This window comes from Schistocerca cancellata, chromosome 4, assembly GCF_023864275.1.
Source record: "Schistocerca cancellata isolate TAMUIC-IGC-003103 chromosome 4, iqSchCanc2.1, whole genome shotgun sequence".
NCBI lineage: Eukaryota > Metazoa > Arthropoda > Insecta > Orthoptera > Acrididae > Schistocerca > Schistocerca cancellata.
In genome coordinates, this window is record NC_064629.1 from 892,460,052 (window position 1) to 892,487,889 (window position 27,838).

Genomic DNA, 27,838 nt, shown 5'->3' on the forward strand with positions numbered 1-27,838 from the left:
ATGGGTTCGATGACGGTTTGGATGTACCGTGCACTATTCAGTGTCCCCTCGACGATCACCAGTGGTGTACGGCCAGTGTAGGAGATCGCTCCCCACACCATGATGCCGGGTGTTGGCCCTGTGTGCCTCGGTCGTATGCAGTCCTGATTGTGGCGCTCACCTGCACGGCGCCAAACACGCATACGACCATCATTGGCACCAAGGCAGAAGCGACTCTCATCGCTGAAGACGACACGTCTCCATTCGTCCCTCCATTCACGCCTGTCGCGACACCACTGGAGGCGGGCTGCACGATGTTGGGGCGTGAGCGGAAGACGGCCTAACGGTGTGCGGGACCGTAGCCCAGCTTCACGGAGACGGTTGCGAATGGTCCTCGCCGATACCCCAGGAGCAACAGTGTCCCTAATTTGCTGGGAAGTGGCGGTGCGGTCCCCTACGGCACTGCGTAGGATCCTACGATCTTGGCGTGCATCCGTGCGTCGCTGCAGTCTGGTCCCAGGTCGACGGGCACGTGCACCTTCCGCCGACCACTGGCGACAACATCGATGTACTGTGGAGACCTCACGCCCCACGTGTTGAGCAATTCGGCGGTACGTCCACCCGGCCTCCCGCATGCCCAGTATACGCCCTCGCTCAAAGTCCGTCAACTGCACATACGGTTCACGTCCACGCTGTCGCGGCATGCTATCAGTGTTAAAGACTGCGATGGAGCTCCGTATGCCACGGCAAACTGGCTGACACTGACGGCGGCGGTGCACAAATGCTGCGCAGCTAGCGCCATTCGACGGCCAACACCGCGGTTCCTGGTGTGTCCGCTGTGCCGTGCGTGTGATCATTGCTTGTACAGCCCTCTCGCAGTGTCCGGAGCAAGTATGGTGGGTCTGACACACCGGTGTCAATGTGTTCTTTTTTCCATTTCCAGGAGTGTATATCACTAGTCTTGCCACTGGAGGACCAAGAGGCACTGCAATTAGTGCTCTTCGGGCCATAGCACTGAGGGTGATTGCCACTCCCTCAATCACGGCTCTCATTGCCCAGTGCTGTCATACACACAGACTTGTGTACAAGTCTTCACTCTGAGTGCTGTCCGTGATCACCACAGTAGTTGCTGATGGAATATTTCTGAGGGAAGGTATTTATCATACAAATGTAACCCACCCCCTTTCTCTCTCTCTCTCTCTCTCTCTCTCTCTTCTCTCTCTTGCCATACATGGCAACCCTTGCGGGGAATATTTCTGAAGTTGAAGTGCTTTCAAATGAAGAGGCTAAATTTTATGCTTTTATTAACAAGAACTGTGAACTGTACCCAATTAGCGAACTGTGGAAGGACTGTGTACATGTGAACTGTAAATGGCTGGAGAACTGCAAAAGAACTATGATAAATAGGCTATGAACTGTGTTTGAATTGTTCTTGAACTTTTGTTGGACTATAATAATTGATGACACTAAATCAAATTTTTCGTTGCTATGAAAGTAATATTAGTGTAAATTAGGAATAGGAAGTGCTGAAGTGCTACGAGAATAAAAGTTAATGTTGTGTACATGGCTGATGGGATTACATTGTAAACCATTCCTTAAACATTTGTCATGCTACAAGAAGGCGCAGTGTAAATAGCAGCATGAGACATCCATGGACAACATATGCAGTGGCAGCACATAGTGGGGAGTGCAGTTAGCAGAATAGGGCACATCTCATGTGTCTGTTTCAGCACACGACGACAGCGGAATTGCAGCTAGGGGTGCAGACAACAGCTGTGAAAATCAACAATAATACTTCAAGGAAGAAAAGTAGAGTAAATTTTATGCTTGCACATAGCAGTCTTAAGATTTGTAATTGGAGCATCAGTAATAGTAAAATGTCTGGATAAAAGAATTGAGATGTGCTCTTGGAAGTAGAAAACGAATTCAGTTGCACAGCAGTAGAGACGATTCAGTGGTTCAGATACAAATAAATGGGAGTGAAATCAGATATGGGTTTAATTTTATGTCCAATTCAGTCAAAAATAATTCATGTAAAAACAGATTCACAGATTAAATCTGAAATAGAGAATTAAAAAACCAATGATCTCACTGAGAATTTTGAAGTAGCCATAAATGATTTAAATGGTAATGTAGAATTAATTAATACTGAAAACAGTAAAAATGTAGATTTAGTGGCAAAGAATGATAATGTAAACCCAGGATGTGTAGTACCTAGTCAGAATGAGGTGATTGATTGGAATGACAATATCAGATAAAATGACTCTGTTGTCAACATTGTTAATGAACCAACAGCTGAGTTACATACATTAAGTTAGCATACAAAATCAATGCAGTATGATGATCAGTATATAATGTCTATGTGAAAATTAATTTTGCAAGAACAAAATGTAGCACAAAAGAAAAAAACCATAATGGATTAAAGGAAATTAATGTGGGAACAGCACAACTTAATACTAAGTTTGATGCACTGGAACAAAAGGTTATAAACCTTGAAGTGAAAACTGAATGATGCTGCAAGAAACTAGATTATGAAAAACAAGAATGGGGTAAGAAATTAGAAGTTTATAAGTCATAAATTAATAAGTACACTGACCATGAAATCAAGGATTTGCAGGATCAAAATGGGATAACACAAACAACAATTAATGACATTAGTAACATAAAGCAAGAGCAAAGCAAATCTACCAAAGCATGTAATGAGAAACATAATAATAAATATATATATAATATATATAATAAAACATAATAATAAAGTATCAATAATGACCATGAAACAATTAGTCATAATATTTCACATACAGAATCTTCTTGTAAAGGCAACACAAGTGTGATTCAGTGAATACTGAGAAAAATAGAGCAAAAAGCATTTCCAGAGATGCAATACAAAACAGAAAATGAAGGTAAACAAAAGTCCAAATTTTGTTTGAACAAGAAATAAAAAAACGTATAGTTCATGTATGTGACATAGAAAATCATGCCAATGTGTATAAATTGCATCATTTCTCTCATAAGAGAACTAGCCTTCATTGGACAGTTTGAGGACATCTTGCCTAAAAACACAGCAGAACAACAAAAAATCAAACTCGTGTTGAGTAGGTTCGAAGGAGAAGCAATATCATGGGGAACAGAATTCAGCAACATATGTAAATCATATAAAGAATTCGTTGAAGCATTATTGAATAAATTCTAGTCTTGCAGCACACTAAACAGAGTGAGAGCTGAAGAAGTTGCACAAAAATGGTTACATGGTGAAAAAGTCATTATACTACAAATTAATAGGAGTAAGGTACTAGGGCTGGTAAGGGAAAATTGGTACAGCTGATTCATGAAAGTATAGGGGGTGGATCTCTGGTGACACGGTCAAATACCTGTTGAAACTGGTAGGAAATGTAGGTGTTTTGTAGGATAAATCCAGACAACAGGTTCCCCTTTCTAAAAAGTATCTCCAGCACTTTAAAAAATGCTGAAACTATCACTCACAAGACAGGTTTTAACACCTCCAATATCACATACAAAAGATGTCACAAAGAAAAACAAACCATTGGAAAGAGTAACATGGGGCATTTCACAGACTTTACAATCTCCCATCAAAACATGCAATCAATAAAACATAAAATAAAACTATCAGAAGTTGATATCACCAAAAACTTAATCATTTTGTGTGTGTATAGATCTTCCGGTGGTAGTGTGGACACTTTTTTCAATAAGTTAACAGAAGTTCTAGACAAAGTCTCAAGTACAAAGGTCAACTTAATTCTATGTGGGGACATTAATATCAACACTAACACCATAAATGAATCCAGCAGTACCTTCCTAAACATCCTTCAAACTTTTGGCATGTCCCTGTTGGTCAATAGTGCAACAAGGGTTACTATGACGGCTTCATCAGTAACTGACCATGTGGGCACAAATATGGACAGGGAAAAATGTGATGTAACTGTAAAATATTTCAGACTATCAGACCATCTCTGTCAAATAACAACAGTAAAATCAGCCATCGAATCATTCCCCAAATTACAAGCTTACAAACGACACCTATCAGAAATCAAAATAAGGATTTTTAAAAGAATTAGAAAAACAAAGCTGGGGTGAAGTGTATAAGGAAACCAATGTGAATATGAAATTCTTTAAATTCTCCACATTGTTTAAATTTAATTTTGAAAATGCATTTCCAAAATTATGCATGTCTGTATCGACATCTCACAAAAGCAGGTATTAAGAAGTTCTCCCAAACACTTAAACACTTAAACACCTCAGTTCCATGAAAAAGATTCACAATGACCCAGAATTCTTAAATTTCTATCACAGATACAAAAAGATCTATAGGAAGGTGCAGATTGCTGCAAAAAAGTCATTTAAAGACAAAATAGTACACAATGCAGAGAATAAAATCAAACCGGTCTGGGATGTTATAAAAAAGGAAACGGCGAGAGGCAAACAATCACAGAATAATGTACTGTTAAGGGAGGGGGATAAGGTAATAAATGATCCACAACACTTGGAAAATTATGTAAACAAGCATTTTTCAAGTATTGCAGAGAAGTTACAGCAAAAATTACCTTAAACAAATATAACACCAGTAAATAATCTTGCACTAAATTAAATGTTGTTACTTCGAACCACAGATAATGAAGTCAATGAAACTGTTCAAAAAATAAAAATAAAAAGTCATTAGGCATAGACGAAGTACCAATGTGTGTACTGAAACAATGCATAGGGGCTATACAACGCTCCTTAACAAATACACTACTGGCCAATAAAATTGCTACACCATGAAGATGACGTGCTACAGAGGCGAAATTTAACCGACAGGAAGAAGATGCTGTGATATGCAAATGATTAGCTTTGCAGCCGGTGGCAACATCTACAACGAGCTGACGTGAGGAATGTTTCCAACCGATTTCTCATACACAAACAGCTGTTGACCACGTTTGCCTGGTGAAACATTGTTGACATGCCTCGTGTAAGGAGGAGAAATTCCTAACATCATGTTTCCGACTATGATGAAGGTCGGATTGTAGCCTATCGTGATTGCGGTTTATCGTATTGCGATATTGCTGCTCGGGTTGGTTGAGATCCAATGACTATTAGCAGAATATGGAATCAATGGGTTCAGGAGGGTAATATGGAACGCTGTGCTGGATCCCAATGGCCTCGTATCACTACCAGCCGAGATGACAGGTATCTTATCCAAATGGTTGTAATGGTTCGTGCCACATTTCGATCCTTGAGTCAACAGATGGGGATGTTTACAAGACAATAAACATCTGCACGAACAGTTCGACGACGATGCAGCAGCATCGACTATCTGCTCAGAGGCCATGGCTGTGATTAGCCTTGATGCTGCATCACAGAAAGGAGCGCCTGAGATGGTGTACTCAATGCCAAACCGCAGTGCACAAATGCAAAACATCATTCTTTCGGATGAATCCAGGTTCTGTTTACAGCATAATGATGGTTGCATTCTTGTTGGCGACATCGTGCTAAACGCACACTGGAAGCGTGTATTCGTCATCGCCTTACTGGCGTATTACCCGGTGTGATGGTATGGGGTGACATTGGTTACACGTCTCTGTAACCTCTTGTTCGCATTGACAGCACTTTGAACAGTGTATGATATATTTCAAATGTGTTACAACCTGTGGCTCTACCCATCATTTGATTGCTGTGAAACCCTACATTTCAGCAGGTTAATGCATGACCGCATGTTGCAGGTTCTGTACGGGCCTTTCTGGATACAGAAAATGTTCAACTGCTGCCCTGGCCAGCACATTCTCCAGATCTCTCACCAATTGAAAACGTCTGGTAAATGGTGGCCGGGCAATTGGCTCGTCACAATAAGCCAGTCACTACTCTTGATGAACTGTGGTATCGTGTTGAAGCTGCATGGGCAGCTCTACCTGTACGTGCCATCCAAGCTCTGTTTCTACATCTACATCTACATACATACTCCACAATCCACTATAAGGTGCGTGGCGGAAGGTACCTTGTACCACAACTAGCATCTTCTCTCCCTATTCAACTCCCAAACAGAACGAGAGAAAAATGACGGTCTAGATGCCTCTGTATGAGCCCTAATCTCTCTTATCTTATCCTTGTGGTCTTTCCGCAAAATATAAGTTGGCGGCAGTAAAATTGTACTGTGTCAGCCTCAAATGCTGGTTCTCTAAATTTCCTCAGTAGTGATTCACAAAAAGAACGCCTCCTTTCCTCTAGAGCCTCCCACTCGAGTTCCTGAATCATTTCCGTAACACTCACATGATGATCAAACCTACCAGTAACAAATCTGAACTGCTTCTATGTCCTCCCTCAATCTGAGCTGATAGGGATCCCAAACACTCAAGCAGTACTCAAGAATAGGTCGTATTAGTGTATTATAAGCGGTCTCCTTTACAGATGAACCACATCTTCCCAAAATTCTACCAATGAACCGAAGACGACTATCCGCCTTCCCCACAACTGCCATTACATGCTTGCCCATTTCATATCGCTCTGCAATGTTACGCCCAAATATTTAAGCGACGTGACTGTGTCAAGTGCTACACTACTAGTGGAGTATTCAAACATTATGGGATTCTTTTTCCTATTCATCTGCTTTAATTTACATTTATCTATATTTAGAGTTAGCTGCCATTCTTCACACCACTCACAAATCCTGTCCAAGTCATCTTGTATCCTCCTACAGTCACCCAAAGACCATACCTTCCCGTACACCACAGCATCATCAGCAAACAGCCACACATTGCTATCCACTCTATCCAAAAGATCATTTATGTAGATAGAAAACAACAGCGGACCTACCACACTTCCCTGGGGCACTCCAGATGATACCCTCACCTCCGATGAACACTCACCATCGAGGACAATGTATTGGGTTCTATTACTTAAGAAGTCTTCGAGCCACTCACATATTTGGGAACCAATCCCATATGCTCATACCTTAGTTAGGAGTCTGCAGTGGGGCACCGAGTCCAACACTTTCTGGAAGTCAAGATATATGGCATCCGTCCGACACCCTTCCTCCATGGTTCGCAAGATATCGTGTGAAAAAAAGGGCGAGTTGCATTTTGGAGGAGCGATGCTTTCTAAAGCAATGCTGATGCATGGACAACAACTTTTCTGTCTCACGGAAATTCATTAAATTCGAACGGAGAATATGTTCTAGAATCCTGCAACAAACCAACGTTAAGGATATTGGTCTGTAATTTTGAGGATCCGTCCTGCTACCCTTCTTATATACAGGCGTCACCTGCACTGTTTTCCAGTTGCTCAGGACTTTTTGTTGGGCAAGAGATTCGCGATAAGTGCAAGGTAAGTAACAAGCCAATGCAGTAGATTACTCTCTGTAAAACCGAATTGGAATCCCATCAGGACCTGGTGATTTATTTATTTTCAACCCATTCAGCTGCTTCACAACCCCAGGGATGGCTATCACTATGTCCTCCATACGGGAATCTGTATGAGACTCAAACGGTGGTATGTTTGTATGGTCCTCCTGCGTGAAAGATTACTCAAATGCTAAATTTAAAATTTCAGCTTTCGTTTTGCTGTCTTCCATTGCTAAGCCAGACTGATCACTGAGTGACTGGATGGAGGCCTTCGACCCGCTTACCGATTTTATGTAAGACCAGAATTTTCTTGGGTTTTCAGCAAGACCTTTAACTAAGGTATGATGGTGGTAGTGGTTGTATGCTTCACACATTGCTGTTTTTACAGTAGCACGAATCTCTACTACTTTTTGCCTGTCCTCATTCTCCCAATCTCTCATGTACCGCGAGTGCAACTGTCTTTGCTTCCTGAGCATTCTCCGAATTGCTCTGTTGAACCATGGTGGGTCTTTTCCTTCCATAACCCACTTTTTCGGCACGTACTTGTCCAATGCGTGATTTACAATGTGTTTAAAATTTGCCCATAATTCTTCCACGTCCATAGTACTGGAAGCAAATGAAGTCGACTCATTTACTAAATGGGATGCTAACAACTGATTACCTTCTCTTTCTAGTAGGAATACTCACCTTGCCTTCTTGATCGACTTTTTAACTTTTGTAACCATAGTCGTAATGAAAACATCATGATCAATAATCCCTGTCTCAACACTGACACCGTCGATGAGGTCTGGTGTGTTTGTGGCTACCAGATCTAAAATATTTCCATTACGCGTTGGCTGTCGATTTAGCTGCTCAAGACAGTTTTCGGATAATGTGTAAAAAGTAATTCACACGACGGCTTGTCTGTGCCACCTGTAATGAATCCATAGACATTCCAGTCTATACTAGGTAGGTTGAAGTCACCTCCGACTAATATAGCATGTTCCGGGTACTTCTGCAATACAAAGTGTAGACTCCCTTTGAATGATTCTAGAACTGTCACGGTGGAAACTGTTGGCCAGTAATAACATCCAACGATTAACTTTATTTCTCCTATCCCTGTTACATGTCCCAACCCTCACTAAATATTTCAGAACTTCCTATCTCAGGGTTCAGCAAGGTCTCAGCCCCGAGAATAATTTGCATGCCACAGCTTCCTGGAGGGCAGTAGATTCAGGAACTTTATTCTGAACACTCTGAAATTTACTGCTAATACCTTGATAGCTGAAGTGTCTTTACACTGAGCGCATCCTGATTTCCCTGCCTGCACGTCGACTGGTGAGTGTTCATCAGGACACCTTGCACTACTGCCTAGCCTAAAAAAAAACCATGTGCATGCCACAAGTACTCTGCTACCCGAGTTGACTCAATGCCCAGGCGTTTCAAGGCCGTTATTATGGCCAGAGGAGGTTGTTCAAGGTACTGATTTCTCAGGATCTATGCACCCAAATTGCGTGAAAATGTAATCACATGTCAGCTCTAGTATAATATATTTGTCCAATGAGTACCCGTTTATCATCTGCATTTCTTCTTGGTGTAGCAATTTTAATGGACAGTAGTGTTTAATAAATGAATCCCTTCACATCAGGGACATTTCCAGAGCAGTTATAACATGCAAGAGTTGTACCTCTGCTTAAGAAAGGTACTGCAGAATTCATAGAAAATTACTGGCCCATTTCCCTGTTGTCAGCGTTCTCTAAAATAATAGAAGCAATTACGAAAGACAGATTAATAAATTAGCTAAATAAATACAACCTTTTAAGCAAATCACAATTTGTTTTCCAAAGTGACAAAAATACGAATTCAGCCATAACAACAAAAGTTGTACTTGATGCTCTTGATAAAGATGAGTGTGTCACAGGCATAATTTTGAACCTTTCTAAGGCATTTGATACAGTCAATCACAAGACTCTATTAAATAAATTAGAATCATTAGGAATAAGAGTGGTAGCTAATGCTGGTTTCGGTCATAACTAACAGATAGGCTACAAAGAGTAGAGATAACACATACTTCAAATGGATCGAAACATTTATAAAACACTTATCAGAATCAAAATACATTAATATAGAGGTTCCGCAAGGTAGCATATTAGGACCAATACTGTTCCTGATATACATCAATGACATTCCCAGTAGTGGCACTCATCTTGAAAAAATTCTCTTCACTAATGACAGAAATATTGTAGTCACTGAGAAAACAAGAGAACTCCTTGCCGAGAAAGCAAATGAAACTCTCAAGGAAGTTTATGATTGGTCAATAAGCAATAAAGTGACATTGAACATTAAGAGAAATAATGCCATGAAATTTAGTTTGAAGAGGATAAAATCATCATCATCATCATCATTTAAGTCTGATTATGCCTTTCAGCGTTCAGTCTGGAGCATAGCCCCCTTATAAAATCCCTCCATGATCCCCTATTAAGTGCTAACATTGGTGCCTCTTCTGATGTTAAACCTATTACTTCAAAATCATTCTTAACTGAATCCAGGTACCTTCTCCTTGGTCTGCTCCGACTCCTCCTACCCTCTACTGCTGAAACCATGAGTCTCTTGGGTAACCTTGCTTCTCCCATGTGTGTAACATGACCCCACCATCTAAGCCTGTTCGCCCTGACTGCTACATCTATGGAGTTCATTCCCAGTTTTTCTTTGATTTCCTCATTGTGGACACCCTCCTGCCATTGTTCTCATCTACTAGTACCTGCAATCATCCTAGCTACTTTCATATCCATAACCTCAACCTTGTTGATAAGGTAACCTGAATCCACCCAGCTTTCGCTCCCATACAACAAAGTTGGTCGAAAGATTGAACGGTGCACAGATAACTTAGTCTTGGTACTGACTTCCTTCTTGCAGAAGAGAGTAGATCGTAGCTGAGCGCTCACTGCATTAGCTTTGCTACACCTCACTTCCAGTTCTTTCATTATGTTGCCATCCTGTGAGAATATGCATCCTAAGTACTTGAAACCGTACACCTGTTCTAACTTTGTTCCTCCTATTTGGCACTCAATCCGTTTATATTTCTTTCCCACTGACATTACTTTCGTTTTGGAGATGCTAATCTTCATACCATAGTCCTTACATTTCTGATCTAGCTCTGAAATATTACTTTGCAAACTTTCAATCAAATCTGCCATCACAACTAAGTCAGCCGCATATGCAAGACTGCTTATTTTAAGTTCACATATCTTAATCTCACCCAGCCAGTCTATTGTTTTCAACATATGATCCATAAATAATATGAACAACAGTGGAGACAGGTTGCAGCCTTGTCTTACCCCTGAAACTACTCTAAACCATGAACTCAACTTACTGTCAACTCTAACTGCTGCCTGACTATCCATGTAAAGAGCTTTAATTGCTTGCAAAAGTTTGCCTCTTATTCCATAATCTCATAGAACAGACAATAACTTCCTCCTAGGAACCTGGTCATATGCCTTTTCTAGATCTATAAAGCATAGTACAATTCCCTGTTCCACTCGTAACACTTCTCCATTATTTGCCGTAAGCTAAAGATCTGGTCCTGACAATCTCTAAGAGGCCTAAAACCACACTGATTTTCATCCAATTGGTCCTCAACTAATACTCGCACTTTCCTTTCAACAATACCTGAGAAGATTTTACCCACAACTCTGATTGCACTGCACTGCACTGCAATCTATTGACCATTTTCTCCACTTCCTCAAATGTGATCCTATTTCCATCATCATTCCTATCCCATTCTACCTCGAAATCTGAAACATTACTGTTCGTATTTTCACCTACATTGAGCAACTCTTCAAAATATTTCCTCCATCTGCCCAAGGCATCCACAGGATTCATCAGCTGTTTTCCTGACCTGTCCAAAATACTTGTCATTTCCTTCCTACCTCCCTTTCGAAGACTGCTAATTACACTCCAGAATGGTTTTCCAGCAGCTTGACCCATAGTCTCCAACCTGTTTCCAAAGTCTTCCCACAATTTCTTCTTGGATGCTGCAATTATCTGTTTGGCTTTGTTTCTTTCTTCAACATAACTTTCTCTGTCTACCTGGGTTCTGGTATGTAGCCATTTTTGATACGCCTTCTTTTTCCTTTTACAGGCTGCCTTGACTGTATCATTCCACCAAGCTGTTTGCTTCATCCTACTTTTACACACTACTGTTCCAAGACATTCTTTAGCCACTTCTAGTACTGTGTCCCTGTACCTTGTCCATTCCTTTTCCAATGATTGTAATTGACTACATTCAACTAACTGGTAGCTTTCTGAGATCGCTGTTATGTACTTGTGCCTGATTTCCTTATCCTGAAGTTTCTCCACTCTTATCCTCCCACATATGGACCTGACCTCCTGCACATTCGGCCTCACAATCCCAATTTCACTGCAGATTAAATAATGATCAGTGTCATCAAAGAATCCCCTGAACACACATGTGTCCCTCACAACCTTCCTGAATTCCTGATCTATTATTATATAGTCAATGACAGATCTGGTTCCCCTGCCTTCCCAAGTATACCGGTGAATGTTCTTACATTTAAAAAAGGAGTTTGTGATTACTAAGCCCATACTGGCACAGAAATCCAAGAGTTGTTTCCCATTCCTGTTGGCCTCCATATCCTCTCCAAATTTACCCATAACCTTTTCATACCCTTCTGATTGATTTCCAATCCTGGCGTTAAAATCACCCATGAGCAGAACACTGTCCTTGTCCTTTACTCTAACAACTACATCACTGAGTGCCTCATAAAAACTATCCATCTTATCTTGATCTGTCCCTTCACAATGCAAATATACTGACACAATCCTAATTTTCTTGCTAGACACTGTCAAATCTATCCACATCAGTCGTTCGTTTACATACCTTATTGCAACTGCGCTGGGTTCCATTTCTTTCCTGATGTAAAGCCCTACACCCCATTGTGCTATTCCTGCTTTGACTCCTGACAGGTAGACATTGTATTCTCCCACTTCCTCTTCTTTCTCACGCCTTACCCGAATGTCACTAACAGCTAAAACGTCCAGCCCCATCTTACTTGCAGCCTCTGCCAGCTCTACCTTATTCCCAGAGTAGCCCCCATTGATATTAATAGCTCCCCATCTCATTACCATTTGTTTGCCACGTCGTATCTTAGGAGTCCCTGGTTTGTCAGTTATAGGTGGGACTCCGTCACCTCCAAAGGTCCGAGGCATTTTGCTATGATTGTTGCCAGCATTATATTTAAAGTACCAGGGAAGCAGGTTGCTAGCCTTACTTGCCCCGAGTCCCATTGGGTTTTACCCCTAAAGGTTGAGGGACTAACCAGTGGATTTGGTAGTCTTTGCTGTATGAGCACAAAGGTGACCACGACTCAGAATATGTCCAAGATGCCCAGCCTTATTCCAAAGTAACTGGTATCCCGACTGTTGGGACCACTTACTTGGCCACTCATACGTTGCCCGTGGTTCATGAACTAGGACATGACTACAGAAACCCACACCATGAACCACAGATAAAAGACAATGTTAAATTCAATGTAGATGGCACCTCTATAGACTGTGTAACAAACCCAAAAGTTCTAGGATTGAATATTGATTCTCAGTTGAAACGGTGTGAACACACAAAGGAACTTGCAAACTGAATTTTATCAGCGTGTTATGCCCTTAGAACGCCATCATCAGTGTGTAACATGCAGTGTCTTTAACTTAAATATTATTCATATGTACACCCAATTATTAGCTACGGTATTCTGTTTTTGGGGAACAAATGCACAAAATATGAACACAATTTTCAAACTCCAGAAATGAGCCATAAGGACAATAACCAAAACTACTAGTTGAGCTCACTGTAAAGATCTGTTCAAAACACTGGGTATTTTAACTGCTGCATGTGAATATATTTATCAGTCAGTTCTATAAGTCAAAAATAACATTGGTAATTACTGCATAAACAGGTCTGTCGATGACCATGCACCAAGAGATACACTCAACTTACATTTAAAAAAAAAACTCAAAACAGAATTTTCTACCAAGGAATAAAACTGTACAATAAATTACTAAAAGAGATTAAAGAAACTGCAAAAACACACTTATTTAAAAAGGCAGCTAAAAAGTACCTGTTATGCAATACATTTTATACATTAAAGGTTTACTTCAAAAGACCAGGGTAGGGATCTTACCAAAAATTGTTATACAAATAAATAAGTAGTAGTAATAATAATAATAATAATAATAATAATAATACATGCAACATTCCACATAAAACCTTCACTTTATGACTTTTTCCCATCTTTTTCCTTTCTAGAAATACTTACCCCCAACCTATGCAGAGCACAATACTAACACCTCTTCCTCTTTCTGAACTCAACATCCCACTCATTATGGAGGAATGCTGACTCAGTTTTCCAGGATAGCAAATGGGAAGTTGTGGTACAGAAAATGGCCCAGAGATCACATATGTGTGTGTGTGTGTGTGTGTGTGTGTGAAGTGAGTGAAGTGTTATGAAATAATGTGTGTATAGTGTGGGCAGTGACTGATAGTGAGATATGAGTGAACAGTGTGGCATTACATTATTAAATATTGTATTGTATACCAGGAGTAAATCTAATGATTGCCTCTAACTAGAAGTCTGTAAATATATGTGCATACGAATTAGCTTATTTTAAATTGATCTAAACTTTAAATACTTTGACATGTCCTACATCCTTGTAAAAAGAGATCTACAGAGGAATAAAGCTGATACTACCACTACTTCTACTTCTACTACTACTAAGATCCTGTACTAATGTTCAATATCATCACGATACCAATAAACACAGACTTGATAGTCACTTTCTCTCAGAGACCGCTAGCAAGAAATGGTCAAAGTATACTGCATTCGGCTATGGGAGATGAAGTTATCTGTTCACTTCTAAGAAGCATCTTATGGGCTTAGATTAGGCGGTTGCTTTTGAGAAAGTTGTGAATGAAGCACCTCATTCCATCACAGGAATACCACAACAAAAATTTTTAGATGAAATATCAATCAATGATATGCAAAATATTATGACTACTAACCCTCATGGGGCAATAAAGTTCTTTGTATTGATAGGTAATTGATGGTTACCAGGTGTCCAAGTTAACTGACTGTTTCCTGCTGTTAGTTCTTCCCCTTCCTTCATTCAGAACTATATTTGTCCTCTTTAACATTCTTCAATATTATGGCTAAGATGAGAATATTTCTTTGTACTGAATGCGAAAACAAATTAACCAAGCAGAGTAAACATCTGTACAGGGTGGCAGCCAGTCAAGGAATATTTTAGGGAATTGATTTTAAAAATTTTATTTAGAAGTCCCCAGTCAAATCTGTACAAGTTTTGTCTCACAGCAACTTCTGCTGTGCCTATGTGCCATGTTTCCTGCCTTTCAGAACAAAGGCAGTCTGTCCACTAAAAGCTGCTAACAAGAGGCATCCTCACACTCTGCTGAAACTGCTAGTGAATTCACGCCATCAAATTTAGCCAATAGCAAGCATAGGATACAGGCCAAGTGTATGGATGCTGGAGCATTCTGCAGTGCAGAAATCAGTTGTCTCAGTCTGTTGTGACCCAGTTCGTGAGCAAAACCGACATCTTTCTTGGTAGGCAAGCCTCTGGCTCTGCGTTTCATAACCGGCCACCATCATAACTTAACATGAACCGCCTCCTCATCTGTTGCCAATTTATTTAGTTGTTCATCTTCTTAGACTGGCCTAAACCTGGTAACCTCCTCCCTAGGCATGCCCTTTGTATACTATACATTTGAATATATTCTATTTAGTTACCTAATTTCCTATTCTGTCATTTAACAGCAGCCCTGGATGTCCACTTGAAAGACCTGATCATTCAACCTGCTGTACATCATAGTCATAAGCTGTATGTAACAAATTACTTCCCTCTCCCTCCTCATGTACTTTGGTATCAGAAACACGATTCGTTCCCACCAATCTATCCATAGGTCAGCTGTTTTCTTTTTGTTCATGTTAGATATTGCGTGGTTTTTGTTCATATTTGATACTGTGTGGTCAGTCAGAACTCATGGCAGTTATTCTGCTTTGAGCTGAGCCTGTGTGCTGCAGTGCATCAGATACAATGCCACACCAAATACTGCATCTGCACATACCAGCGTCTGGAGCAATGTGTACTGCCACCCTGTCACAGCACACCGCTCCAAAATGTGCGCACTGACTGCACTGAGCTGCGTCTCATTGCACAAGTACATGCTGTGAGCATGACCGCCCCATTTGTCTTTCACTTCCATTGAACCTGTTTACTGTAGTAAATTTCTTATACATGTTTTAAACTCCGTTGTTGTTGTTGTTGTTGAAGTATTTCACACTTAGTTCTAGTTATAAGAAGTTTCTTAAGATATATTTTTGAGAGTTTTCTATTAATATTGAGGGATGTGCAGATAGTACACTGAGATTGGTAACCACAGAGTCCCCAACTGTTCATGACACTTTTTTCCATTTCATTTTCATGTCATTATCAATTCTATTTTTTTTTCTTGTTCTTCTTTTCTGTGAGCATCATTCCTGTGCTCTCTGATGAAAGTAGGCTCCTACTCCTTGCTCCACAGATGTGAGCACTGTGAGGGCTCTATAGACCCTATGCCTCCAAACTGCACCTGCAAGATGTCCGAAATCGTTGGCGCACTAAATCTTTTTACTTTGATGGGGATTTTTTTTCATTGAAAGACTTGGCACAGAGATGAAATCAGTGTCTAGGGCTTGTAAGAAATGTGACAAACCATAGAGTCTAATGATCCTTGTACTGTCTATCAGTTTACTATTGGTATTAGGCGACTTGAGTCTCCAAATGCACACACAGTCTTAATTATACAATGAGCACTTGTGTTGCCATAGCCGATAGGATGCAGTGTGTCATGCTGGATTGCAGAACGAAAGGAATGAACTTTTTCCGCCTTCTCTTTCTCTTGTTATTGCATCTCTCTACTTTCTCTTTGCTGAACTTTTATTCCTTCTCTGTCCATACCTTCTGTTTTTCATAAGTGGTAGCTGCTTGTCTGGTTATCTCAATGCATGAAGCAAAAATGTAATAAGTATGTACCGTAACAAGAGTTCTAATGAATGATAATGAAGAATTGATCTGTTTTACCCCTGTAAGTTGATAAGAGAGGATATGATAACTTGTGGCTGTTATCTCCTAGAGGGTAATGAATTTTTGTTGATGTGATGACATGTAAGACATTGTTTTATTTAGGTTACTTGTGAGCAGTCAAAAGGTCCTGTCATTCATGTGGTTGAAGGCAATTATGTACAGAGAAGAGTTCTTCTGACAGCTGTTTCAAGTGATGTTATTTCTGTTGTACAGATAATGTTTTGTTGTGGAAGCTGAGGAGGATAAAATAAATGCTAATTATGTTGCTAAATGTATGACAGAAGATGATTCAGTGATGTTAAATTGTTTATTTTACACTGCCACACCAACAGATCAGAGCAGAACCATTATCCACGATTCATTTTACCATGCAGTCAGCTTCCAGGTGAGATAATGTTTTCAGAGCATTAAATTGCAGGTTATGTAACCAGTGAACGCTTACTAAAGCAGAGACCACATGGTGCAAACCCACAGATGGGCACAGCTGTCACCTAGCGATAAGCCAGCCACATCCCACCATGCGCTACCACATTTCTTACCCTTCTTCATATTGTCTGTCATAATTAAGTCTAATTTTCATATTTTTGTACGATTTGTAAGTAACGAACTGCATAGGTGTTCTATGACAATGTACTGAGAGTACTATATAGAGTATAAATGTTAAGTGGTTATCACATTGCAGTGGTACCAGTTGAGTCTAACAGCAGATCAGGTTTCACTAGACATGACCTGCACCTCAATAGGTATGGGAAGGGGAGGCTAGCAAAGCTTATAGGTGACAGTGTAGTGGGTGGTGGCAGGATCACTCATAGAAAAATTCCTGTAGTATTTGGTGTTGGAGCTGCACCTTTTTTAGATTTAAGTCAGCTCATAGGTATACCTGCTTAAAGGAAGTCCCTCTAGCAAAGGAATCACCTTCAGAGAATCTCAGGTAGCCAAGTAGAGAAGAATTAGGGTATTACATCAAAATATAAGATGTATTAAAGACAAAGTTAGTGAACTGCTTATATATGTTGACCCTGAAATTATTGGTATGTTGGAGCACCACATAAATAATTTGACAATTCTGAGGCTTCCTTTACCAGGTTACAGATTCGCTGGCTGTTTTTCAAGGAGTTCCTTGTGGGGTGAGGCAGTGGCTATGTACGTAAAAAACAGTATTCCATTTGAATTCGTAGATGTATCATGGCACTGCACTGAACAGGTATATGAATGTTGTGCACAGGCAGTTGAACACAGTAAAACGTAACTTCTAATTATATGTTCATATGTCTGCTAACTCGGACTTCTGAGAATTTCTGGTCAAGCTACAGTTGGTTCCTGATTCACTTTATATGAAGTACCAGAAATTATATATATATATATATATATATATGAATATAATAGAGGGATACATTCCACGTGGGAAAAATATATCTAAAAAGAAATCCGCTCCCGGGATTGGAATGACTCCTTACCCTCTCCCTTAAAACCCAAATCCTTTTGTCTTTCCTTCTCCTTCCCTCTTTCCTGACAAGGCAGCCATTGGTTGCGAGGGCTAGGGCTAGAGTTTTGTGTGTGTGTTTGTGTGTCTATCGACCTGCCAGCGCTTTTGTTTGGTGGTTTTTTATATATATATATATATGTGTGTGTGTGTGTGTTTCTCAAACCTCGTTAAGAAACAAGAGTGGCAGGGTGTTTCTAATGCCGATAACATAGATGACAAATGTAATGCTTTTCTTAACTCATTTCACATGCTCCTTGAGACCTGCTTACCATTAGTGTGTTCTAAATGGCGTATTAGCCATAAAAGGTAGCCTGGATAGCTGACTAGCGGGATAACGATATCATGTAGAACAAAGTGGGAATTATATCAAAATGTTAGAAGTAGTCATAATCAAGCAACAGTAGCTCATTACAAACAGTAATGTAGGTGCTTAAAATGTTATTAGAAAGGCAAAGACTATGTGGTATGCAAATAGAATAGCTAATTCACAGGATAAAATTAAAAGCATATCGTCAGTTGTGAAGGAAGTGTCTGGTCAGCAGCACAAGGTTGCTCAGTTTTTAGTAAACATATTTTTGTTACTGGTAAGTCAGATATATGTACAGTGTTTAATAATCATTTTCTGACCACTGCTGGTGAATTTAAAAAAAAACATAACATCTACAGGGAATCATATTACACTCTCAGAAAATGCCTTTCTGAGACTAATGTCTGAAATACTGTTCTGTGATTTTGACAAGGAGGAGATTAGGTCAATAATTAAATCACCAAAGACTAAGGACATTCATGGATATGATGGAATGCCTATCAGAATATTAAAGTGCTCTGCTGCACATGTTAGCTCTGCACTTAGCCATATTTGTAATTTTTCCTTTTAGAATGGTCAGTTTCCTGAATGACTGCAGTTCTCGGTAGTAAAGCCGCTTTATAAAAAGGGAGAAAGGGATCATGTACACAATTTTAGACCTATTTCTATGCCATCAGTGTTTGCTTAGGTTATTGAAAAGGTTGTATATGGAAGGATAATTTATCATTTTATATCACATAATTTGCTATTAAACGTACAGTTTGGCTTTATAAGAGATTCACAATTGAAAATTCTATATTCCCTTTTAGCTGCAAGGTACTGGATAGATTAAACAAAAGGTTTCAAAAGCTAGGCATCTTTTTTGATTTAACTAAGGCATTTGATTGTGTTGATCACAAAATATTGCTGCAGAAGTTGGACCATTACAGAATACGGGGAGTAGGTCACAATTGGTTCACCTCTTGCTTTAGCAACAGACAGCAAAAGGCCTTTATTCAGAGTGTTGAGAATGGCTGTGATGTGCGGCATGCGCAAATGGTGGGTGCCCCAGGGATCAGTGTTGCGGGCCACTTCTGTTCCCTATTTATATAAATAATATGCCCTTTATTATTACAGGGAATTCTAAAATTATTCGGTTTGCTGATGACACTAGCTTTGTACTAAAGGATGCTGTGTGCAACACTGGCTTGACTTCAAATAGTGCAGTTCATGACATAAGTTCATAGCCATTAGAAAATAAACTAACCCTAAATCACGGTAAGACTCAGTTTTTACAGTTTCTAACACACAGTCCAACAAAAACTAATGTTTTAATTTCACATATTGGGCATATGATTAACAGTTCAAATATCTAGGTGTTCAGACAGATAGTGAACTGTCATGGAAAGCCCATGTTCACAATCTTGTTCAAAGGCTAAATGCTGCGAATTTTGCTTTTTGAACAGAATTTGAAATAAGGATAATTCAACCTGAAAATTAGTCTACTTTGATTATTTTCATTCGCTGATGTCATATGATATTATATTTTGTGGTAACTCATGCCATTCTCGAAGGATATTTTTGTCTCAGAAATGGATAGTTTGGGCAATAAGTGGGGCAAGTTCGTGAATCTCTTGTTGACCCCTGTTCACTAGTCTGGCAATTCTGACATTGGTGTCTCAATATATATATTCTTTACTGCTGTCAGTTTATTCATAAGAAATAGCAGCTTTCACTCAGTTAATACTAGGAAGAAATACAATCTGCATTTGGATTGCACTTCCTTAACTTTTGTGCAGAAAGGTGTGCAGTATACTGCTGCATCCACTTTCAATAAGCTACCACAAGAATTCAAAAATCTTAGCAGTACTCCACACCCTTTCAAATTAAAACTGATGAGTTTTGTAATGGGTCACTCCCTCTATTCTGTCAAGAAGTTGCTTGAAAAATAAAACTGGTTCCTATTTTAAATTGTTGACTGCGTTTACTCAAACTTATGGCTTGACTTTTTGGGTTCATAAGTATTTTATTTCATCTGTTATTACTTTTCTGTTGTAATTTAATGTACTGACACATTCCATGACCTTGGAGATTTGCTAGACAAATAAATAAATAAGTGGCCATTAATATTTTTTTGAGGATGGCCCAGGTGCACTTCTATTTGTATTATATAGGAAGTTTATGTATTTCTGAAGAGTTTGAGGTGTTTAAAGGTACCCTCTATCATCTACTGTATAGATCTTTGTCATGTGGTGAATTTAACTACTTTTGTTGTTCACCTTTGTTGTAGAATTTTGGTGTTATACTATATTTCACTTGTAGATCTCTTTTATTGACAAGATTTTAGTTTTTTCTTTCAAATGAAAGTATCAATTTTACCTTACTAAATTTTTTCTAAAATGCTACTTATTACAAGTCTGCTTCATTAAATGTTTTGTTTTGTTGTCAAATCTAGAATGTGGAGCCCCTCTTCACGATTATTTTTTATTGTTCAGTGGACAATTGTACTTCAAATCTTCATCTGATTTTTGCAACTGATTTCCATTGCTCTGCAGATGAGCTAAGTCCACTGTCGGTTCAAAAGCATTTATTTCCCTGTTTTCTTTCAAGGTGTCACTAAAAACTGAAAATAATTGCACTTTTTAATTCTTATATCCATTGAATTGACTGTTTTCCTTCAGTCTCTCTTTACAAATCTTTGTTGTCCTGTGTCGACAGAAATCAACCGTTACTTTTTCCTTACCTATGTGTTTTTCCCAGCATATTAAGCCTGCAGTACTCTATCACATGCTCCAACAATTACGTATCAAAATTTCTGTTCGCTTGAGGTGACTCTGTTGTACATTTTATGCAGACAACTAACTCCTAAAACCACTGGCCAATGTTTCCTGAATTTTGTGTTTGCTGAAATTCAACACAGAGATGCGCTCTGCCCCATATTGCTGATTTAAATTTATAACAAGTACTGTACTAATAATCTGAATTAACCCGCTATATTTATCATCATACAAAAATTAAGATCTCTTCAGTACAAATCTGTTGTCGCTCTGTGTGGATTATTACCGGAGTTAGAGTGTCTGTTAGCCAGCATTTTCTTTCTCTATTTTTATGCATACTTAGTGTTATACCACTGGTACACACCACCAGCTGTGCTTCAAAAAGCGTTTGCTTCTAGAGCGTCACATCCCCCTCACCCTTCTCACTCATCCTCCTCCTTTGCACCTTCCTCTCTGCTGTTTCCCCTCCCATAAGACATACGTTACACAGCAGATAATATTCCACTCCATCACCCTAATAGAGAGAAGTACTATTAAATTTTGTGAATGCCACACACACATAGCTCTCCTTCCCTGCCGGATAACCCACATGCTCTTCTCCCATTAGTCAGAAGTTTGTTTACAAACAATACGTGTGCTTCTGTCAAACAGAGCTACATTCTAGCTGAGAATCTTTTCATACTTTATTAACTGATTATAAACTCACTGCAGTCTTCATGTGAAGTGTTATGGATGTATGAGGATACTGTTAGCTGTTTCATTACTGTGCACAAACATTATAATTATCTCTATTGTAGTTTGCCTTGTGTTTCTCCATGCCTAGAACTTTGTTTTACATGTTTATTTTATGCCACATGACAGTCCCATGATATTCTGAAAACAGTAAACTCTAAGATCAGTGGACAAGACAGATAGTTTTTCCACAACTTTGTCATTTTAGAGGAAAAATTGAAGTTGTAACCGATCCTCATTTTCGAATGACAATCAAACAAGTTCTGTTCTGGTCTATTCCTTCAGTTTTTCTGGTTGTATTTTAATTATACAGAACAGTTTGTTGATAATTGTTGTTTGTAAAACAATGCAGTTGAGTGATGCTACTGGGAAAAACATTAAATCTATGTGTTACTCCAAGCATTAGATCTAGTACTTTCTTGGTGTATTTTCATATTTTTCTCCTTAAATTGACATCAATTAATAGCTTTCCCTGTGTTCCTCTGCTAAAGGGATTTAGGGTCATACCATGGTTTTCATGAGTTATTGAGCAGTATTTTTAAGTAATTCTAATGGATATTAATGATTTATCACAGATCTGGTCCCTCAAGTACTTTTGCCTTATGTTCTTTTTATAAATGTGATGTAATGATGTGACACACATTGGTGATTTTATTTTGTGCTTCTGCTAATTATATTAGCATTTAAAGCACTATGTGGTTTCCACAATTAATGAGTGTAAGTCAAAACTGTGTTATGACTATGAAACCCTTACACAAAGTGCACTCACCCCACAAATATTTAAGGTCATACCAGATCCTCATTTGGCAGCTGGACAATATTTTGTTCTATGTTGAGCACTAACTTATGAGAAATTTTGATTATAGCTACCCATTTTGAGACCTATATTATCCCTCAGACAAACAAGTCACCCTTCAGACCACTACTTGGTCACATTTCAACCTGGTTAATTATCATTTGTCTCAGTTTTAACTAATTAATTCACATGTAAAACTAAGTGATATACGTACACACTACTATCGCATGAGGTAATTTAAAATCGTTTTTAAATGAATAGGTATATCTTTCATTTTGCTTTTCTGATATTTTCACTATGATGTGGCTGCATTGGCCATTTCCAATGATGTATCCAAGTTAAGGCAGTGATAACTCATTAGATGCTCTGGCTAGTTTATGCTACAATTTTTTTCCAGTCGACACTACTCACAAAGTTTTGAAAGACTGTTACTCTATGAGGTGATACAAGATAATTTAAATTGAGTAGGTAGAATGTTAATATTAGAAATTCAGGGGTATTGATGTGCAGCTTTTGCTATCCCCTGATTTCACCCACAATTCCAGGATTTCGTCAGTATAGAAAAAGGCTTTGTACTTCTCTATTTTAACATGAGTTAATATAGATAAAGTTTGGGTTATACAAGCTTTATTGTACCCCACCTCTATGACTTAGTAAGTGACACCTCCATTTTAATGAAATGGTTAATATTTTGTACTCTGAGAAACTTTGTGCAACTACTAGCCGCAAAAATAGTCAGACGACATAGCAAGCTTTTACTTAGGTTATTAACCTTTTTCAAATGCACTAGTCCAGTTATAACCCACACCACATGTTAATGTTCTGCAGTAAGCTGATTTATTATGTTTTTTTTTTTTTTAACCAAATACTTTGATTATAACAGAATTAAGTATTCTGTCATGTTGTTGTTGCATTTAATATTCTGGATTTAGTTCAGTTATGTGGAAACGAGATTAATATTTTCCAGACAATACAAACAATTACACATTTTAGGGGGGCCTGTAAACCATTAAAAGATCAGTGCTGATCCAGTTTGGGCAGCATCTGCTTTCTGTAACAATGAGTTTACTACTGAAAAGAGTAAATTAGTAATAGATTTTTTTCTCCTCAGCCTGACAGAAACCATGATAGTTCATTCCTCTTTGGTAAAGCTTTCTAGAATGATTTTAACTTTGTATATTTTAAGAACTGATGATTTGGACGATGATGATTTCACTTATTACAGGAGCTATTGCATTGCCGCACAAAATCTAAACTGTTAATATTTTACTGTTTACTTAACTCATGAAATTTGATAAACTTAACTACATCTAAGTCCCCTGCCACTTACACTAAATGAAAACAATTGTAACAGGACAGTCAAACAATCCCATTAAGAAGTATAACTAATATTTGACTGGATCTCAGAAAAATTATAGCTGCACACTATACAAAGCACAGTTCAAAACATTACCCTGTCAATATTCACAGAAAACACATAAAGGAAAAACTAATTGCAACCATGACTACAGCATAGGTATAGTGAATATACCTGATTCATTGTGGTCTCTGTGCCACCAGCTGGGTTTAAAATATTTCTTCTGTCTAGCTGATTCACCATATGGTTCACCTGTTAGAAAATACAACACTGGTCAATGTAACTAAGCAACTATCAAGAACATTTTGTAACTTTTGTAAACAAAGGAAAGGAAAATAATGCAATATCATAGCCATGTGACTGGCAGAAATGAACACTACCTTGTTTAATTTATATAAATTAGGACTATGAATACCAAATCATGACCATTATCATCATCATCATCATCATCTACTACAATTTAAGGTTTAAAAACACTGTAGAAATTACACCACTGGTCAGAATGATGTCAAATTGCAATGGAATATTATCGGAGAAGAGGGAAAACATATAGCAGAAGAAAAAAATAGTGTGTAAACTTATCAATAGATAGCACCGTATGTCAGAATACGTCAATGAAAACACCTGTCATGTGCACGACCCTCTGATGGTTTAAATGGGTCTGACCACTATGGGACTTAGCATCTGAGGCCATCAGTCCCCTAGACTTAGAACTACTGAAACAAACTAACCTAAGGACATCACTCACATCCATGCACGAGGCAGGATTCGAACCTGTGACTGTAGTGGTTGCGCAGTTCCAAACTGAAGTGCCTAAAACTGCTCGGCCACACCTGGCTGCACGACCCAGTGAAGTTTCTATGAAGATGACGGGTACATGGTTTTTCCTCCTTTTCTATGTGTGATGTTCACCATGACTGTCTCAATGCAATGAACTGATTCAATGTCAGTGGAAGCAGTGGTAACAGCAATGCAGAAGTAGATGATTGGTGGTGTACAAACATGTAGTGCACGGAGAATTGCCCAAACACTAGACATACAAATGAGCACGGTGCATAAAATCTTATGAAACATCCTACTTTGCTATCCATCAGAAATTGATCATGTGCATGAGTTTCTTCCTGTTGACCTGCCAGCAAGAAAGACCTTTGCTTTAGAATTTCTTGCTCACATGGAAGTGGACAATGATTGGCTGTGGAAGATTTTATGGACAGACGAATCCCACTTCCATCTGACTAGATACGTGAATACACAGAATTGTCGAATATGGGCAACGGAACATCCACATGCAAATCAACCAGTACCTCCTCATCCTGAAACGGTCACTGTGTGGTGAGGGGTTTACAGCATCTTTTACAATAGCGCTAAATTTGTTCGAAGTGACAGGAGCTTCAGGTCCTGTTCCCTGTACCATCACTGGTAAGCGCTGCGAGTGTCTTTTGTGCAATGATGTCATTCCAGCTCTCCAACAGCGTGGATGTGTGGATGGGATCATATTTATGCAAGATGGCACACCTCAGCACATTGCAAATCCAGCTAAGCAGCTGCTGAAGCACTATTTCAGAAATGCTAGAATTATCAGCCGCCAGTTCCTAACAGCCTGGCCGTCCCAATCACTTGTTTTTAATCTGTATGACTTCTGGCTGTGGGGGAATCAGAAAGATGTTGTGTTCAGTGTTCTGATTGCAAACTTAGCTGCATTGAAGGCACGCATTGTGGAACACATCCTGAATGTGACACAGGAAAACTTCCATCAATTGTGGAACATGCTGTTTCTCAATTTAAACTTCTTGCAGAAGACGGTGGACAGCATTTTGAACATGTTTTGTACCAGTGACACAGAAATTAATAACCCAATTTGATTTTGATTCATGCTTTCTTTGCAGTTTTTGCCTCAGAACAGTTAAAAACCGATTCTTCTCATCTTATGTGACCTTGCCATGGTGGATGGGCTTACGTAGGCCCATGCACCCTGAGTAGTACATTTTGTTTCATGTCAAACGTACACCTTAGGCATTGTTGTGTGATTCATTTGCCATTTGTAGTAGAGCATCATTAAATTATGATGCTTCATCTACATCTACATCTACATGACTACTCTGCAATTCACATTCGAGTGCTTGGCAGAGGGTTCGTCGAACCACAATCATACTATCTTTCTACCATTCCACTCCCGAGCAGCGTGCGGGAAAAACGAACACCTAAACCTTTCCGTTCAAGCTCTGATTTATTTTATTTTGATGATCATTCCTACCTACGTAGGTTGGCCTCAACAAAACACCTTCGCATTCGGAAGAGAAAGTTGGTGACTGAAACTTCGTAAACAGACCTCGCCGCGACAAAAAACGTCTTTGCTGTAATGACCTCCATCCCAATTCGCGTATCACATCTGACACACTCTCTCCCCCACTACGTGACAACACAAAACGAGCTGCCCTTTTTTGCACCCTTTCGATGTCCTCCGTCAATCCCACCTGGTAACGATCCCACACCGCGCAGCAATATTCTAACAGAGGACGAACAAGTGTAGTGTAAGCTGTCTCTTTAGTGGACTTGTTGCACCTTCTAAGTGTCCTGCCAATGAAACGCAACCTTTGGCTTGCCTTCCCCACAATATTATCTATGTGGTCCTTCCAACTGAAGTTGTTCGTAATTTTAACACCCAGGTACTTAGTTGAATTGACAGCCTTGAGAATTGTACTATTTATCAAGTAATCAAATTCCAACGGATTTCTTTTGGAACTCATGTGGATCACCTCACACTTTTCGTTATTTAGCGTGAACTGCCACCTGCCACACCATACAGCAATCTTTTCTAAATCGCTTAGCAACTGATACTGGTTTTCGGATGACCTTACTAGACAGTAAATTACAGCATCATCTGCGAACAACCTAAGAGAACTGCTCAGATTGCCACCCAGGTCATTTATATAGATCAGGAACAGCAGAGGTCCCAGGACGCTTCCCTGGGGAACACCTGATATCACTTCAGTTTTACTCAATGATTTGCCGTCTATTACTATGAACTGCGACCTTCCTGACAAGAAACCACGAATCCAGTCGCACAACTGAGATGATACCCCATTGGCCCACAGCTTGATTAGAAGTCGCTTGTGAGGAACGGTGTCAAAAGCCTTCCGGATATCCAGAAACACGGAATCAAATTGAGATCCCCTGTCGATAGCGGCCATTACTTTGTTCGAATAAAGAGCTAGCTGCGTTGCACAAGAACGATGTTTTCTGAAACCATGCTGATTACGTATCAATAGATCATTCCCTTCAAGGTGATTCATAATGTTTGAATACAGTATATGCTCCAAAACCCTACTGCAAACTGACGTCAATGATATAGGTCTGTAGTTAGATGGATTACTCCTACTACCCTTCTTAAACACTGGTACGACCTGCGCAATTTTCCAATCTGTAGGAACACATCTATTGGTGAGTGAGCGGTTGTATATGAGTGCTAAGTAGGGAGCTATTGTATCAGCGTAATCTGAAAGGAACCTAAGATTGAGAGAAAAAAGTAAATAACAATAGCTCAGGAAGTGGGTGGCATCATTTATGTGAATGTACCATAGATCAGGAATCGCCAGATACCTTACTGTACGCTACAGCAGAGTAAAACGGAAAAACACGGTTTCATGGGAGGAAACAGAAATGATTATCTTACTTGGAGCAATTCTCAGAACTGTCAAATATGATCAGATCACGTCAGGTCATCTGTCAATGATCATTTTACTTGCAAAAGTTGCCACAGAGCCCACGTCAAGAGGATGTAAGCTTTCAAACAGCGTAACTGCTTTTATAACACCTAGGGAAGCTCGCAGTTCGCATGATACATTTGCTGACTGTCGACCCCATGCATTTGGCCCTGAATTAAGAGCGTGAATAGTGATCTCATCTGACTACATTAAGCTTACCTTTATTTACAGCACGTTCTCAGAATTATGTCCCTCCGC

General features: G+C 39.3%; 1 protein-coding gene across 1 annotated transcript in view; it reads right to left on the minus strand.

Moving 5' to 3' along the window:
- The window catches only part of LOC126185053 (uncharacterized), a 904,507-nt gene that overhangs the window by 435,738 nt on the left and 440,931 nt on the right, over window positions 1-27,838 (minus strand). The window contains exon 15 of the mRNA XM_049927811.1: window positions 24,051-24,128. Coding sequence (XP_049783768.1) covers window positions 24,051-24,128 — 78 coding nt within the window. The remainder of the gene's footprint in view (window positions 1-24,050; window positions 24,129-27,838) is intronic.